This window comes from Sinocyclocheilus anshuiensis, unplaced genomic scaffold (genome assembly GCF_001515605.1).
Source record: "Sinocyclocheilus anshuiensis isolate Anshui unplaced genomic scaffold, SAMN03320099.WGS_v1.1 scaffold874, whole genome shotgun sequence".
Lineage (NCBI taxonomy): Eukaryota > Metazoa > Chordata > Actinopteri > Cypriniformes > Cyprinidae > Sinocyclocheilus > Sinocyclocheilus anshuiensis.
In genome coordinates, this window is record NW_015538065.1 from 363557 (window position 1) to 380057 (window position 16501).

Here is a 16501-nt window from a genome sequence, read left to right on the forward strand (position 1 = left end):
TATGTTTTTGTTTGTCCTTTTTATATAATTTATTTATTTAGTCCCTTGTTTCTTTTATTTATGTTTGTTTATATATATATATATATATATATTTGTTTGCTTTATTTACTTTATGTAGTTTATTATTATATTAATATTTATTTTTCACATTTGATTTAATTATTTGAGTATTGAAACTTTTGTTACTTTGTGCACTCCACGTTTATGTTTTTACCAAAGGAAATCAGGTATCAATAACAAAAGGGACCAATTTGGGGCTTCTTGTGTCAATAACCTCAGCATTATTATATTTTTTAACCTTTTATGCTGCTTTTATTGATAAGAGAATATAGAGAAGACGTGAATTATTAATAACTGCTTTAACAATTGACTTGCCTGTGTGAGAACCAGCAGCTTTGACAATTAATTCAGCATTTCAACATTATGTAGATTTCATTTAGAGCTCATTAAGCACTAATGCCACATTTATTTTCAGCCATGGGCTGTTCTTTCATGCACATTGTCCCAAATAATCCAGCAATAATTTGGTACAGTACATAAGCTGATTGAAATGTAGAAAACTGGAACGTTATGGCTTTGCTATGCGCAGTGCGTACAAGGTTCACGAAAGAGCCTAGATGAAAGCTGGTAAGATGAATTTCCTTTCACTGTGGAGTTATGTTTTCCCTCCTGGTAAAATATACAGTAATCAAACCCATAGAAGCTGAGAAACGTACAGTCAGACTTGAGAGAGCCGGGAAGGAGGGATGAAAGAAAACACAGCACATGTTGTCACGCAGAGGTGATTTATAATGTATGAGAAACACTCCACCTGTATTCTCGCTAGGGAATGAGAGCTTTGTATCTTGCATCCCAATATGTCATTGGCTACATTTTTTGAGTAGCATACTACTAGGACTATTTCTGCTGTATATAGTACGTAAACTGTGCAAAGTATGATTTTAAGAACCAAATGACCTCTTACATTGGCTAAAATGTGCAACATATAACCAGTGAATCCTACAATGTAATGCTTTGACTTGACCTTTTGACCTATGTTTGTTAAAAAATCCCAGAAGTAACATCAAAAATCATTTTAACATAATTATATATTGATTATTTGTTCAGATTGCTAAGATCTAAGACATCTTTATGCAATATTGTGTTAAAAGAAACACTATTGCATACTATTGTTTGGATCAGTATTCAATAGTACACTTGCATTCTATTGCAAACATTACCACATACTCAAATATAGCCCTTCTTCGTCTGTCTTTCAATAAACAGATGCTATGCTGTTTGTCATTTTAAAAATGAAAACCTTTGTTAAATTGGATCTTACTTTAGATTGAATATTTGCAATTATTTTTTGTTTCGAAATCGAGTTGATTCATTTTGTCTTAACAGATTGTATGCGCTTCAGTGATGGATTGTGGTTTTTCTTGGGTAGTATCTGCTGATGTTGACTGTTTAGTTTCTTGCCTGGGCAGGAATGTTCAAGGGCTGATCAAAGTGGTCGGGAGGCTGCTACAGATCCAGGCAAGTCAGCGGGATAACGGAGCAAGCTTCACCTGTCCATATTCAATTAGGTGAGTGCCTTTTCCAAGTGCGACAGCTGCTGCCAGTTTTTTTTCTCAAAACTCTCACCCTTGCCCATGTCTAGTCATATTGGATTTTAAACATACAAAATGATTTGCTATGGGCAACAGAATATGATGTAACACTACTCTTTTAAATATATGTAAATGACAAATTTCCAAATAAAGACCTCTTAGGTTGAACTACCATTAAAAAGTTTGGGGTTTGTAAGATTTTATAAAATGTTTTATTTCATTAATTATTTAGTTTCACCACGGCTGCATTTATTTGATCAAAATACAGTAAAATATTAATATTGTGAGATATTATAATAAATTAAAAGAACTGTTTTCTAATGCAATATATTATAAAATGTCATTTAATCCTGTGATAGCAAAGCTGAATTTTTTGCTCGAGAAACATTTCTTATCACAGTTAAAAAAGGTTATGCTGCTTAATGTTTTTCTGGTAACCAGGATACATTTTTAGGATTCTTTAATGAATAGAAAGTTCAAAATAACACCATAGAAATTGTGTGACATTAATAAATGTCTTTACTGTTACTTTTGATCAATTTAATACATCCTTCCTGAATAAAAGTAATAATTCTTTTTTTTTTATTTTTTTTAATAATCTTTCTGATCCCAAGCGTTTGAACAGAAATGTATCTATCACAATGAGGTTATGTGACCTCTGAGAAAACACCTTTAAGAAACCAAGGTTTTGTTCACATTTGAAGATTTCTAGAATCAGTTTGCACTTTCTGACCATTACTTACAGGTTCCATATGGACTTTCATCATGCATGTGTTTTTGTTTGTTTGTTTATTTATGTGAATTAATCCTGGTTTATATGACCTCTCATGATGAGTTACTTTATAATGAATCAAATGACTCTGCATGTCATTTTTCTCCTTCTCTGTCGAGTTCCTCCCTGGTGTGAAGATGAATGGGTGGAGGGCTCTGTGCTGGCCTGGGATTGGTGCTTGGCCTTTAGCACGGGTGGGCACTGAGGGAAGGCTTGAGGATTAATGGAAGATGCCCACTGGTGCTCATTGTGTCCGTCTGCTTGATGGCTCCTCTGCAATCTGCTCTGGGGTCACAAAGCCACTTACTGTAGATATCCAACAGAAGCAGAGAGGGTTAGGGTGGGGTTGTGTAGGGATTGTAGAAGAATAAATCAACTCTGTTTCCTCAGAAAAAAGACACAGATGAAAAGCTCAAACTATAAATATTTTTTATTTGTCTTGGGCACAGTATTCCCTAGGTGCCTGCTATACAAAACTCTTGTAACAGTCTTTTATGCTCACCAAGGCTGCATTTATTTGATCAAGCATACAATAAAAACAGTAATATTGTAAAATATTATTATTATATGAAATAACTGTTTCTATTGTAATATATTTTTAAAATGTAACTCATTCCTTGATGGCAAAGCTGAATTTTCAGAATCATTACTCCAGTCTTCAGTGTCACATGATCCTTCAGAAATCATTCTAATATGCTGATTTGATGCTTATAAAATTATATTATTATCAGTGTTGACCATTGTGCTGCTTAATTTTGTGTTACATTTTTTCAGGATTTTTGATGAACAGAAAGTTCAAAAGAACAGCATTTATTTTAAGGATTTTGTTTTTTGTAACGTAAAAAGTATTTACTGTCACTTTTGATAAATTTGATGCATCCTTACTGAATCAAAGTATTAATTTCTTTAAAAATAAATTTACTGACCCCAAAAGTTTGAACAGCAGTGTATAATCTTTTTTTTTTTTTTTTAACTGAAACTCAGTATATCACAATCAGATGCTAAGTAATTTGTTAGACTGATTTAAATCAGTAATCTGGGAGGCTGAGAGCATGTTTGACCAACTAATTAAAATAACTGAAAAAATAGCCATTTGTTTGTGAATCGAAATGCACAGAGTGGTCATACAGTACTGTGTGTATGTTGCATTTTTTCTTTGTTTTTGTCCAGCAAAGGCACAAAAGAAGGATGTGTTGTCTATTATTTTCTTTGTTTTATTTTTGTAATATTTTTGATATTAATTTATCCTATTCCTTCCCCTTCAGAGTGCAAACTCGCAACTCAGGAAAATATAATAAATCAAATCAAATACATTTTATTCACTATGGTGCTGTATATTCTGTCCAACTTCTGTAGACTCAAACTTTCAAATTCTCCTTGACTGCTGAAGTTTTAAACATGGTTAAGGAGTCTCGCTCTAAACTTTCCGTTCAGATAAGTGAGATGGAGGTCAATGTGTCAGCCAGCCATTGTCTGGCAGATAATGTTGTGGCTGTCTGCCGAAAACCGCCTCTGATGGATGAACCCTGATAATGTGATGGCTGCACCAGTTGGCTGGGGAACAAGAAGAGATAGATGAGCAAATGTTTGAACTGTAGGATGTCTGTGGAGGGAGTGGAGAGCTTTGGTGCAGCCCTAACATCTGGCTGGAGGTGACCCAGACCATAAATTTAAGTGCTGAAAGACTGTTTACCATGTAGAGAATCTTCAAGGTAGCTTTATAAAATATGTTCCTGTCCGACCCAGTGCCAAAGGCACACACAAACACCATGATCAGGGATTTGGATGAGTTCATTAATCTTGGATAAAAGGGAATGTGTGTTTGTTAATAAAAGGGCCTTCATTTGTATGTTAGCATTAAGGTTAGACATTAATCACCAGCATAGAATAAGAGGGAAAAGACATCCAAGCTCAAAACTGCAATAAGGAGGCTGATGCATTAAAGCAATAGTTGAAAATTTGCCGAAAATTTACTCACCCTCAGGCCATCCAAGATGTAGATGATTTTGTCTCTTTATCAAAACAGATTTGACTAAATTTAGCATTACATCACTTGATCGCCAATGGATCCTCTGCAGTGAATGGGTGCCGTCAGAATGAGAGTCCAAACAGCTGATAAAAACATCACCGTAATCCACAATTAAACTGCTCCTGGCCAAAATACAAGTCCATAATAACACTTCCTACAGCTGTTTTGACTCTCCTTCTGATGGCACCCATTTACTGTAGAGGATCCATTTGTAAGCATTTCTCTGAATCTGTTTTCTCCAAAACCTTCACTCTTTCTGTTCCTCTCTTGTGGAATGAGCTGCCAACATCCACCCGAAATGCCTTGACCACAATTCACAAATACTGACGTTTAATTATGTGCTTGATTTTTTTAGGACCTTCCCTCACCCCTACATCACAGTTCTGGAAAACCGTCCCGACTGCTGGCCCGCTCTGCTCCAGGAAATTGATGACTTCCTTCAGCTGGCTACAGACAAGTATGAAATCTCATTTAAGTCTATTATCAACCTCAACCAAGTGCTATATAAAATGTGACCCTGGACCACCAAACCAGTCATAAGGGTCAATTTCTCATAATTGAGATTTATACATCATCCCAGTATAAGGGTCACAAATGTCAATGAGGTAGACCATGTTTCTGGCCTTCTGTATCTCCTTTGCTATTGATGCCTCCTAAAATCTGTAATAACAGGACAGATTGAAAATGATTTCTTTTTAAACCTTTACAAGTTAAATTATGTCTATATTGTGTGATTTCTTTAGAGATGAGCCAGTATATGTGGAAATGTTGGTACCTTTTCTTCGTTACCTGTACTGTGAGCCCCAGAGGTTGTCAGAAAATGCCCTGCTCAGACACAGCCTCCTCAGGGTTCTGCTCCAGCCACGAGGGACTCCTGAGCCAGACAGCCCGCAGGAAAAGGGGGCATCTGGCACTAGGGTGGTCCGTGGGTTAATACGCAGCCTCTTTGACCTGCTTCCATACATGCTGGTAAGCTGGCGGATGATTTCTGATGTGCTTAACTGAAGTAGCTCTATAGCACTATGTGGCTTAGTCCCATAACTGAAGGTTTTATATTACCCGTGTAAATTCCCCATGGTGCATAGCTCTACTTTATGATTTAACAAAAGGCCTTAAAGGTTTCATACATTACCATTTAAAAGTTTTTTTTTTTTTTTAACCGATTGATCGATTGAACTGAGGGTGACTTTATAGACATTTATAAAGTTACAAAAGATGTCTATTTCAAATAAATGTTGTTGATTTGAATTTTATTCAACAAAGAATCCTGAAAAAACATGCATCACAGTTTAAAAATATTTGCAATTGTTTTTAACAATTCAGCACCAAAATCAGCATATTAGAATGATTTCTGAAGGATCATGACACTGAAGACTTGAGTAATGATGCTGAAAATTCTGCTTTGCATCACAAGAATAAATTACATTTAAAAATATTTTTATTTATTTTAAATTGTAATAATATTTCATTATTTATATTGTATTTTTGAACAAATAAATGCAACCCTGGTGAGCATTTTGAAAACATTAAAAGAATCTAACTTTTTAACAGTAGTATAGGTGATATGGAGCAATATGGGGTCAGTAAATAATAACAGAACGTTCATTTTTGGCTGAACTATCCTTTCAAACATTTTTACCACACATTTGTTCACACACTGTACCCAATATGCATTCAGTGTGTCATCGTCCTGTGATCCATCAGGTGGACAGTGTGACAGCAGTGGTTGAGTTCAGCTCATTTGCTGAATCTCTGACGTCAGCTCTGCTCACCGATCCAGGCTTCTGGAGAAAGGAACTGATCGAGCTGGCTCTTCAGCTTCTGTGTGCCTGTCAGCTCAGTGTTCATCTTGGAGGAGAACCAATGTCTCTCCTTCACACACTCCATCAGATAATACCCGCACATGCAGAGGTGAATGCACACATTACAGTGTTATTTTCTGCCTCATTTTCTGCATATTATTTAGGTGGAAATGGAAGTATGAGAAACAATAACCTCTATTCAAATCAGTGCCGTTTAATTGCATTCATTTACAAAATGCAGATTCAAAAATGCATTATTTTCAAAGAGAAAATTGCAAGATTAGTATTATTTTTTTATTGCTGCAGTTGCAGTCTCAGTGTGATCTCAACAAATCTTCTCCTCTCATCTTTATAATGGTTTTGTTTGCATAACGTTTTCTAGCTCAAAGCGATTTGCATTCAGCTTTCCCTCAGAGGCTCCATCTGTGTCAAGCCATTTGTCTGATTGTGCTCTATCTAACTGTAGGAACTCCCGTCTGAGCAAGTGATCATAGGAATCTCCCTGCTACTGCTAAGTGCCTCCACCTCTCAACAAACTGCCCTCCTAGAGCTCGGTAAAGCCCCTCTTGCTACAGTATCTGACTGCATCAAATTGACACAGCTAGCTTAATTTCCACAGAAAATGGTGAAATTATTACAGCCGGTTTTTGCACAGAAATTGTTACTTTTTCTTGCTGAGTTTCATGCTGATTGCAACATATACAAATAAAATTGTGAGGAAAAAAATATGTAAAAATGTAGACTCACTAAAAAGGTTTCATTTCAGGATAAATTGCATCAGAAAATGATGATGATTTATTTCTAAGGCTCATACTTGGGATTATGGATTTGAACCTTTAATTATATAGCACTTTATATGACACATATTGTTTCAAAGCAGCTTTACAATAATAAACAGGAAAATAACAGAATCAATTATTCAACTTCATCAAAAATGAGACAAATTTAAGTGCTGTAAAGCAGCTCTAAAAAGACAGTAGTATCAGTTCAGTGTTGATTCAGTTTAATAACTGTGTTCATCAGGCATAAAACAGTTCAATTTAGCTATATGCAGAAGGCAATATTGTTTTTCAACTGCAGACAAACCCTTAAACCTATATTTTAAATTTTAAATATGCCATTTGTCCAGCAGAGTTTGTGCTACAAACATAATTTTAGACCTAAAATTATGTGGTTTATTGGTGTACGGTAAATAATAAAATGAAGAAAAAGGCCTGCTGAACTGTCATGAATTGAATACTGACACTGTTGTCTTTGTAGAGCTTTTGAGAGAAACAATTTAATTTTTTTTCTCGTATTTTGTCATAATTGAGTCTGTTATTTCTGTGAAGCTCCTTTGAAACAATCTTTGCTATATAAAGCGCTAAATAAAAAAAGGTGACTTGATTGACCATAACATAATGCCTTGCTTGTTTCAAACAAGTTATTGTATTCACTAAGTTAGAGTTGTGAACTATAACTTGTCTTTTTCATTTCTGCCAGCTGTAAAGCTTGTCCCTCCTGAGGTTCCTCCTCCCTGGGGTGCGTCTTTGCTAGTGATGCCCTTGTTACAGGTGCTGTCCTGCTCCAGCCTCATGGAAGCTCTGACAGACTTGCAAACACACACAAAGAACCTTAAACTGGCCAACTCACTGTTGCAAACAGTTCAAAGAGAGCCCTCCGATCGAAAAGAGGTACCATAAATAATCATGCACCCATTCGGAAGACAGTTTTCAAAGTAGAGTGTGACATTAGGCTTTGCGTTTGCCTCTACAGGTCTCCACACAGCTGAGTTTGCCTCTCAGCACTTGGTACAGCGAGCTCCAAGTGGCCACCAGTGTCCTACACCGAATTTCCATAGAGTCCATGTCTACTGTAGAATGGCTTTACTCCCTGCAGTCATCACTCTCTGTCTGTGAACACGTCCCAGATACTGTTTGTCTCCTGGTGTCCCATGTTATCGTCAGCAGTCACGGGGATCTCTGCAGGTTAGCACTGCACACTGCCGCTGCCATCGCCGAGGCCGATCCTGCTAAGGTAAATTTTGCATCTCAGCGTTTAGTTTAGTTAGTCTGCTGTACTGCAGTTCTGTACTTAGTAGGAGGTTGTGTAGCCTAGTGGTTAATGCTTCAGACTGGTAACAGTTGGTAAAAGTTGAATAGCATTTAACACTTTTTTCTGTCCCTGCAACTTGATGGAATAGTTCTTTTCTCACCCTGTTTATTCCAAACTGTATGACTTCTTTACTATATATTTTACTACTTACTACTGTACTATACTACTTTACTATTCTTTACTGTTTTGTTCACATAAATTAAAAATTAAAGTGTAAAAATTAAACATAAAATTAAATTTAAAATTTACAACATGATAATGTACATTATTAAAAAAAAAGTAGTATTCGTTTTGAGATTTATTAAACATTTTAAAGTATTATTTAAATTATTAGTGTTTTTAATGATTGATTTTACATGACCTTTAAATGAATAATAAATTTAAAAAATCTTCTTTTGCAGTAAGATTTAAAAAAAAAAAAATGAATACTTTTATTGAGCAAGGAATACATTATTTGAAAGTGAAGTAAAGACATTCATGATGTTTTGTATTAACTTTCTATTCATCATCAAAGAATCCTGATATATATATATATATATATATATATATACATACAGTATATATGATTTCTGAAGGCTCAAGTGACACTGAAGACTGGAGTAATGATGCTGCCTCACAGGAATAAATTACATTTTAAAATATATTAAAATAGAAAACAGTTATTTGAAATTGCAATAATAGTTCAAAATAGTGTTATTTTTGTTGTATTTTTCAATATTATTCAGACATGGTGAGCATAAGAGATTTCTATCAAAAATATTTGAAAAATCTTACCAGCTCCAAACTACTAAACGGTGGTGTGTATAAAACAGTATAAATAGACATACTTTACTTCAGACTAAATTCACAGAGATTCTTCAGAAACTGTTGTACAGAATTGTTTTTATGCTCTTGTCTTTTTTTGATTGGCCTCCATGTTTCATTCAGGACTGTAAAGGATTTTCACAAAACACAAAGACTTTATAACAGTTCTCTAAGCTGTAATGATGAAAACCACAGTCGTTAGACGTGTTCCTTTTACACATTAAGAGCACCACATTGTTCCATGAACGACAGACATTTAACAAAAAATAGCACAATTGGAAAAACAATTTTCCCCTCATCTTACGCTTTCATTTCTATCCATTATCCAGATGTCAGTGTTACTAGGCAACATGCGCAGCCTTAGAAACTGGAGCAGTAATTACTTTTAGCTAAATGCTAAATGAAGGTGTATCATGGTACAGTAGACCTGTACTCCCCACTTACATTCATTACAGAATGCCTAAGGGCTCTTGTGGACAGAAGGTCATTAATACCAGAACGATTGGCAACCGTGAACATGGGAAGTGTGTGACCTGAGGGAGGATGTGCAGCCCTGCAGGACTGCTGTAATCACACTAACAGGAAGATATTCGAGGAGGAATATGTATCATCTGTCACTGGCTCTATGCCCTTATTAGAGGCCTTGGCTGGATGCTGAGATTCAATCTCTACTGCTTTCCGATTAGGGCTGGCTGATTTATTGAATGCTCACAGTATATTCACAGTGATTCCGCTGCTGATAGAAAATGATTGTGTTGATTTTATAATGTGATGTGCCTTAATTTTGACTATTGAGTTTACTAGAAAACTTGTCATTAGACTAGTTACAGGACCTTTCCTGTGAGAGAGCATTTAGTGGCATCTCTTATTTAAACTTTCAATAGCAGTGTTGTTGTTGGTAAGTTAAATTCATTTCAGTGAATCAGTTCAAACTTGGCATTTCAATTAAAGGGATAGTTCACACAAAAATGAAAATTCTGTCATTAATTACTCACCCTCATGTCGTTCCAAACCTGTAAGACCTTTGTTCATCTTCAGAACACAAATGAACTCTCTGAAGATTTTAGCATGGTGATGGATATGACAATGTTAATGTATTTGGTCTTGGTGGAATAGATCTGCAAATGTAAGCCCATACGTATGCAGCATGAACCAATCAGCTTGTGCCAAGTCGTTTAACTCTGAATATCATCAGTTACGTTAACAACCCGTCAGCGCCATCTAGGGTTTCATGACTGAAATATATATTTTTGATGCATTCCAAGAGCTCTCTGACCCTCCCATAGACGGCAAGGTCCTTACGCGATCAAGGTGCCGCTGACACAGGATGGCATACGTTGTTTACATATGTGATATTCTCCAAAATGGCGCTATAGGCGCTATTCATATAGGAGACGAATTGTTGAATAAAGTCATTATATATTTTTTTCTTTGCACACAAAAATTTATCTCGTAGCTTCGTATAATTACGGTTGAACCACTGATGTCACATGGATTATTTTAACGATCTCCTTGCTACGTTTCTGAGCCTTGATCGTGTAAGGATCCTTGCTGTCTATGGGAGGGTCAGAGAGCTCTCAGAATTCATCAAAAAATATTTTAATTTGTGTTCCGAAGATGAACGGAGGTCTTACAGGTTTGGAACGACATGAGGGTAAGCAATTAATTACATCATTTTCATTTTTGGGTGAACTATCCCTTTAACTAATTTAATGATTTATTCTCAAAAATGTCCACTGAAATCCCCATGTGACATTTTTTATATTAAAATATTTTGGTAAAATTGCTGTTTTTTTATTAACTTGGTGCATATAAATAATACATCTTCCTTATGTTTATTTAGTGAAAAGCAGTGAGGAAGGTAGATGTTGTGGGATTCAAAAACATTTTTGAATGAAACTAAATTTTTCAGCAAGAATGCATTAAATTGATATAGAATTTTAAAGACATCAGTTGATGTCTTATTTTAAATGCTGTTTTTTTTTTACTTTCTATTTATCACAGAATCCTTAAAATGTATCATGATTTTCACAGTATATTAAAAAGCACAACTGTTTTCAACATTGATAATTATAATAAGAAATGTTTCTTGAGCAGCAAATCAGCATATTAGAATGATTTCTGAAGGATCATGTGACACTGAAGACTGAAGTAATGGCTGCTGAAAATCACAGGAATAAATTCACAATATCACTATCTTTAGTGTGTTTTTAATCAAATAAATGCAGCCTTAGTGAGCATTAGAGACGTATTTTAAAAACATTTAAAATATGACCAAAACCAGACTTTTGAACAGTATTTCACTCTCCCCTGTACATCTCTGTTTTCTATTTTTCCACCCTTTCTTTGGTCCTCACTCATTATTAGGACTGTTAATTGGCTTGCTCTGTGGGTCAGAGGTTGTGCTGGTTTCAGAGGGCTGTGTCTCTCCTCTCAGCTTTCAGGAAGGGTTTTGTAATGGGGATGCTGAGGGGTTAATCTCCAATTAGAGGTTAGAACAACTGCTATGGAGTTCCTTCTCTAAGGGTTAAAAATCTTCTCAAGAGAGCAAAGATCCGGTACTCCTGGTTAGTGAGGGTCTTTTAAGGAGAGGCTTGTCTGGGGAATTGTTTTACAAATCCTAAAGATAAATTAGGAAAGATAGTAGATTTTATGTGATGTATTTTAGAGGCCATTTTTACACATTTATTAGCCTTCTTAGAAACACTTTACTTAAGTCCTGTATACAATGCTTGATCTAATTGGCCACACTAACAAAGGAGTTCTTTCTGGCAACGTGAAAAATATTGCATAATCAAACCTTATTAAGGCTATTAAAGCTAAGCACTATTGAGCGTATCGCTGCACCTGCAGCTGGGGAAATACCAATAAACCCTTGCATTTTAATTATGTAAAATGTTTCTTGTTAAAAGCATGGTGACTTTTGGAGATGTATAAATATTTTTTTGAATCAAAAGGGTTTTTATTTCTGTATAATGTAATTAGAGTTCTCTAGTTGGTGAATAATTACTTGTGTATGATTATTGTTCTTGTACCCTGTTCATTTCAAACTCTCTTTTCAAGTGAAATTGTATTTTATGTAGTTTTCAATACATTGAGAATTGTTGCGGCAAGTAAAGTTTATACAGTGATTGTCTTTACCCTTGCATTTAGCCTTAGGTTTTGAGGTTCAGTGATATATTAATATTTTAATTGCATCTCTGAACTTAATTCCACTTGCATTCATTGGTATAGTTTTATAGTTTTTGTTAATATTTTGAATATGATTTTATTTTTACACTTCAAATTTACACTTTGCCATTTTTTAAATGTTTTTATTTTTTTTTAAATAGAGTGTTTATATAGTTTTTAGTTTATTTAGTTATAGTTATTTTAGTACCGAACTAAATTTGGAATCTATCTAAATAAAACGATTATATATATATATATATATATATATATATATATTTAGTCACAGTTAGTATTTATTTTATTTTAAGTATTGAAAATGTTTTTTTAATCATTTTAGGATTTGTTAATAATAATAACCGTGCTTGCAACCACTTAACATTACTGAAATTTTAAAGTTCACACATGTGAATGTAAGTTTTTAGAATGAATATATTCTCACAGTAAGGGATTAATTTTTGTATTTATTTGATATTTATTTATTGACATTTATATCTATTTGGCAAATGCTGACTGTTTAAATAGCCTTTACATAGTGGAAGTAGATGCTAAGTGGTGTTTTACAGTCAATAATAATTAGGTTTTCCAGTGTGAGTACAGTGTCTTGAGCTGGCAGGCATTGTTCAGGGTCTCGTCTAGATCTGAGCCTCAAGGGGTCTAATCTTGATATGTATCTAGGTCTAGGAGGATGTGGTCTTGAATTCATCTCTGATGCCTCCAGAAGTCTTTCAAAAGAATCCCTGGATGAGTTTGTGTTTTGTTGGTTGCACATTTATGCATAACGCTGGCCTTGTGGGAATGTGAGCTGTTGTGTTTTCCCGAAGCAAAAGACTCCGATATAAACCAGCAGACCCCTTTAGACACCGCAAAGCATTTCGTTTGATGCCAAAAACATGAAATGAATTAGCAAAGCAGCTCTTGGGTATGTACTCAGATTTGAGGGCATAGTCCTCAATTCAGGTAGAGAAAGTTTTCAGGTCCTTCATACGGTCCGCAGGTTTTCACCAGTTTGTCACTCTTTACTGCAGCCCCTCAGTTTCTCCTGAAGTCGAGCATACGTTTCATTTTTATTTCACTTGAGCTGGGGAAACACTGGCCTTGGGCCAGTCTTTTAGTATTATAGAAGCTTCTGGAGCAGTGTTTATGCTACGGAAAACAGCTTGAGAAAATAAAGAAGGAGAGAAACAGGGTGTTAGTCAGACGGTTGGAGAGGATTGCAGCAACTGTTGGAATGAACTTCAAAGCCGAGGGCTCTTTGGCGTTCCTCGCCCGCTGCATGAGATGGATAACTTGTGACAGTCTTGCTCGGTTTAACTCGAATGAGGTGGGTGAGAAGAATAAGAATTTGCCCTCCCACCCCTCCTCCATCAGCCCCTCGCTGTGATGAGCATGTCTCGTTACGTTATGGGCTCCGGCGTTTCTTTGGTAGCCAGTCATGAGTGATTTTCCTGATTATCTGTTGTTTTAGCCTCTTTATTTTCTTAGAAGCCGTATTTCTGTGTACATGGTCAACTTTTTTCATTCCACTGATCTGACCTGTCTTTTTTCTTTTTTTTGTCTTGTTTTTCTTACTTGCTTGATTTCTTTCTCAACTATTTTGAATGATCAAACTGTAATAAAGCTATTAAAGCTGAGCAACATGAACTTTGTATTGCTACATCTTAAATGAGCGTTCACCCAAAAATTAGAAAATTTTGTCACCCTCATTTTGTTCCAAACCCGTATGACTTTTTTTTGTGGAATGTAAAATGAAAATATTTTGAAGAACTGTGTTTTTTGTCATTGGGGTCCAATGTAATTTCATAGATAAAATCTGACAATTCTTCACAATATAATTTATTTGTGTCATGCTAAAAAATCAAAGCCATGTTGGTTTGGAACGACATGAGGATTTTTACTTGCTTTTGCCTTTGTGCTTTCAGTATTGCTTGATTGTTGTCATATCCATCTTTCCGTCTTTCTTGCTGTTTACAGTTTTCATATAGTGGTTTTCAAGGGTCTTTGCATTGCATTTGTTTTACATGATTTAATTTTTAATTAAATTCTTTGTAGCACTTTTTGAAAGGATTGGATGTTAAGAATGTCCTGTGAGCGACTGATGATGATTTATTTAATTTCTGTCAGATTAATTAAAATAAAACTGAGATGATTATGTTTGGCTTTTCTACTGCTGGTAATCAACTAACAGCAATGTCTCGACCCCGTTCTTGAATTTTAACATTAACCGTCGCTAAGAACAGCTCATGTCTTTCTGAAATTCTTTCACAGATTTTGAGATGGTTACTTGTGCATTTATTACATCTGTTACATCATTGCAGCTCTTTATAAACTACACTATCAAAAGTTTGTAAAAAAAAATTTGTAAATTAAATTATTTTTATTTTTTTTAAGTCTCTTATGCTCACCAAGCCTGAATTGGTGCTTAAGAAACATTTCTTATTATTATCAATGCACAACACAAAGAAATCAACGGAACAACACAACGGAAACAAGCCACAACACAATGAAATTAGCACAGCACAATGAAATTAGCACAACACAACGGAAACAAGCCACAACTCAACAAAAGTTGCACAACACAATGAAATCGCCACAACGGAAACAAGCTGCAACACAACGAAATTAGCACAGCACAACAGAAACAAGGTGCAACACAACGAAAATGAAATCGCCACAACACAACGGAAACAAGCTGCAACACAACGAAAGTTGCACAACACAATGAAATCGCCACAATACAACGAAATTAGCACAACACAACGAAATTAGCACAACACAACGAAATTGCCACAACACAACGGAAACAAGCCGCAACACAACAAAATTAGCACAGCACAACAAAATCACCATAACACAACGAAATCTCCACAACACAACAAAATTAGTATAACACGAAAATTAGTTTTAACAACGAAATTAGCAAAACACAATGAAATCATCTCAACACAACGAAATTAGCACAGCACAATGGAAACAAGCTGCAACACAATGAAATTCGCACAACACAACAAAATCGCCACAACGAAATTAGCACTACACAACGAAATTGCCGCAACACAATGAAATTAGCACAACACCATGAAATCGCCACAACACAACAAAATCGCCACAACACAGCAAAATTAGCACAACACAGTGGAAACAAGCTGCAACTTGTGCGCTGTTGAGCAGATTCTTAAAGGGTTAGTTAACCCAAAAATGAAAATTAGCCTGTGATTTACTCACCCTCGAGGCATCCTAGGTGTATATGACTTTCTTCTTTCAGACGAATCCAGTCGGAGTTATATTAAAAGTTGTCCTGGCTATTCCAAGCGTTATCATTGCAGTGGGTGGGTGTTTTTGTTCAACAGTCCAAAAGACATTAAATAAAGACATCCATAATCAAATCTGCCTCACACGGCTCCAGGGGGTGAATAAAGGCCTTCTGTAGTGAATCCATGAATTTTTGTAAGAAAAATATCCATATTTCAAACATAATAAACACTTCTCGCTCACTCTCACTTCATCTAACTGTCATAAGTAGAGATCGACCGATATATCGGTTTACCGATATTTTCCCCGATATTTAAGCATTTTACAATAATCGGATATCGGTTTTGTAATATCGGATTCACCGATAAACGCCGCCATCTTGTGGATGTTTTGAGAATTGCACGCAGGATCACCATTGCAGTGCGTCTGAGGGGAAACAAGACAACAACAATGGCGTGCAGGGGTACTTGATTTACTGTAGTTAGTAAACTTTATTTAACATAACATAGCCATTAATGCACAAATGAGATGTATTACATAAATGCCTGATATGCAGTTTATGCAGCTTGGCTTGAAGAAATAGAGACGAACTCACGGAGTCACGTAAGATAATCCGTCATGTCCTGTCCCAATAAAGACGTAACTTTGCGTGAATTAAATAATATGCAGCCATGAATGGACGCATGTTGGAAATAAAAACGCTAAATTTACTTCTCTCTGTGTTGTATATTTGCTCATCATTAGTCTCGTGAAGCCGCTTTCATTTTGCTGTTCACTCACCGGGTTGATGCTCAGGAAATGCTCCAGCACGGCCACCGCATGTAACTTTTAACAAGATTCACTTGTTTAAAACACCCTAAATTGTATTAACATTTACTATATAACTGTAACAACATTCGTAGGTCGGGAAGAAGGAGGCGGGAACCGGCAAACACTTAAAGAAAACTTTAATAATAAAATAAACAAACACAAAATGAAAGTAAAGCGG

At 35.5% G+C, this 16501-nt stretch overlaps 1 protein-coding gene across 1 annotated transcript in view; it reads left to right on the forward strand.

The window, feature by feature from the left end:
• LOC107683509 (focadhesin) overlaps positions 1 to 16501 on the forward strand; it is a 61082-nt gene that overhangs the window by 7701 nt on the left and 36880 nt on the right. Inside the window, exons 5-11 of the mRNA XM_016479565.1 lie at positions 1470 to 1568; positions 4749 to 4850; positions 5137 to 5362; positions 6098 to 6304; positions 6662 to 6749; positions 7678 to 7868; positions 7951 to 8211. Of these exons, the coding sequence (XP_016335051.1) occupies positions 1470 to 1568; positions 4749 to 4850; positions 5137 to 5362; positions 6098 to 6304; positions 6662 to 6749; positions 7678 to 7868; positions 7951 to 8211 (1174 nt within the window). The remainder of the gene's footprint in view (positions 1 to 1469; positions 1569 to 4748; positions 4851 to 5136; positions 5363 to 6097; positions 6305 to 6661; positions 6750 to 7677; positions 7869 to 7950; positions 8212 to 16501) is intronic.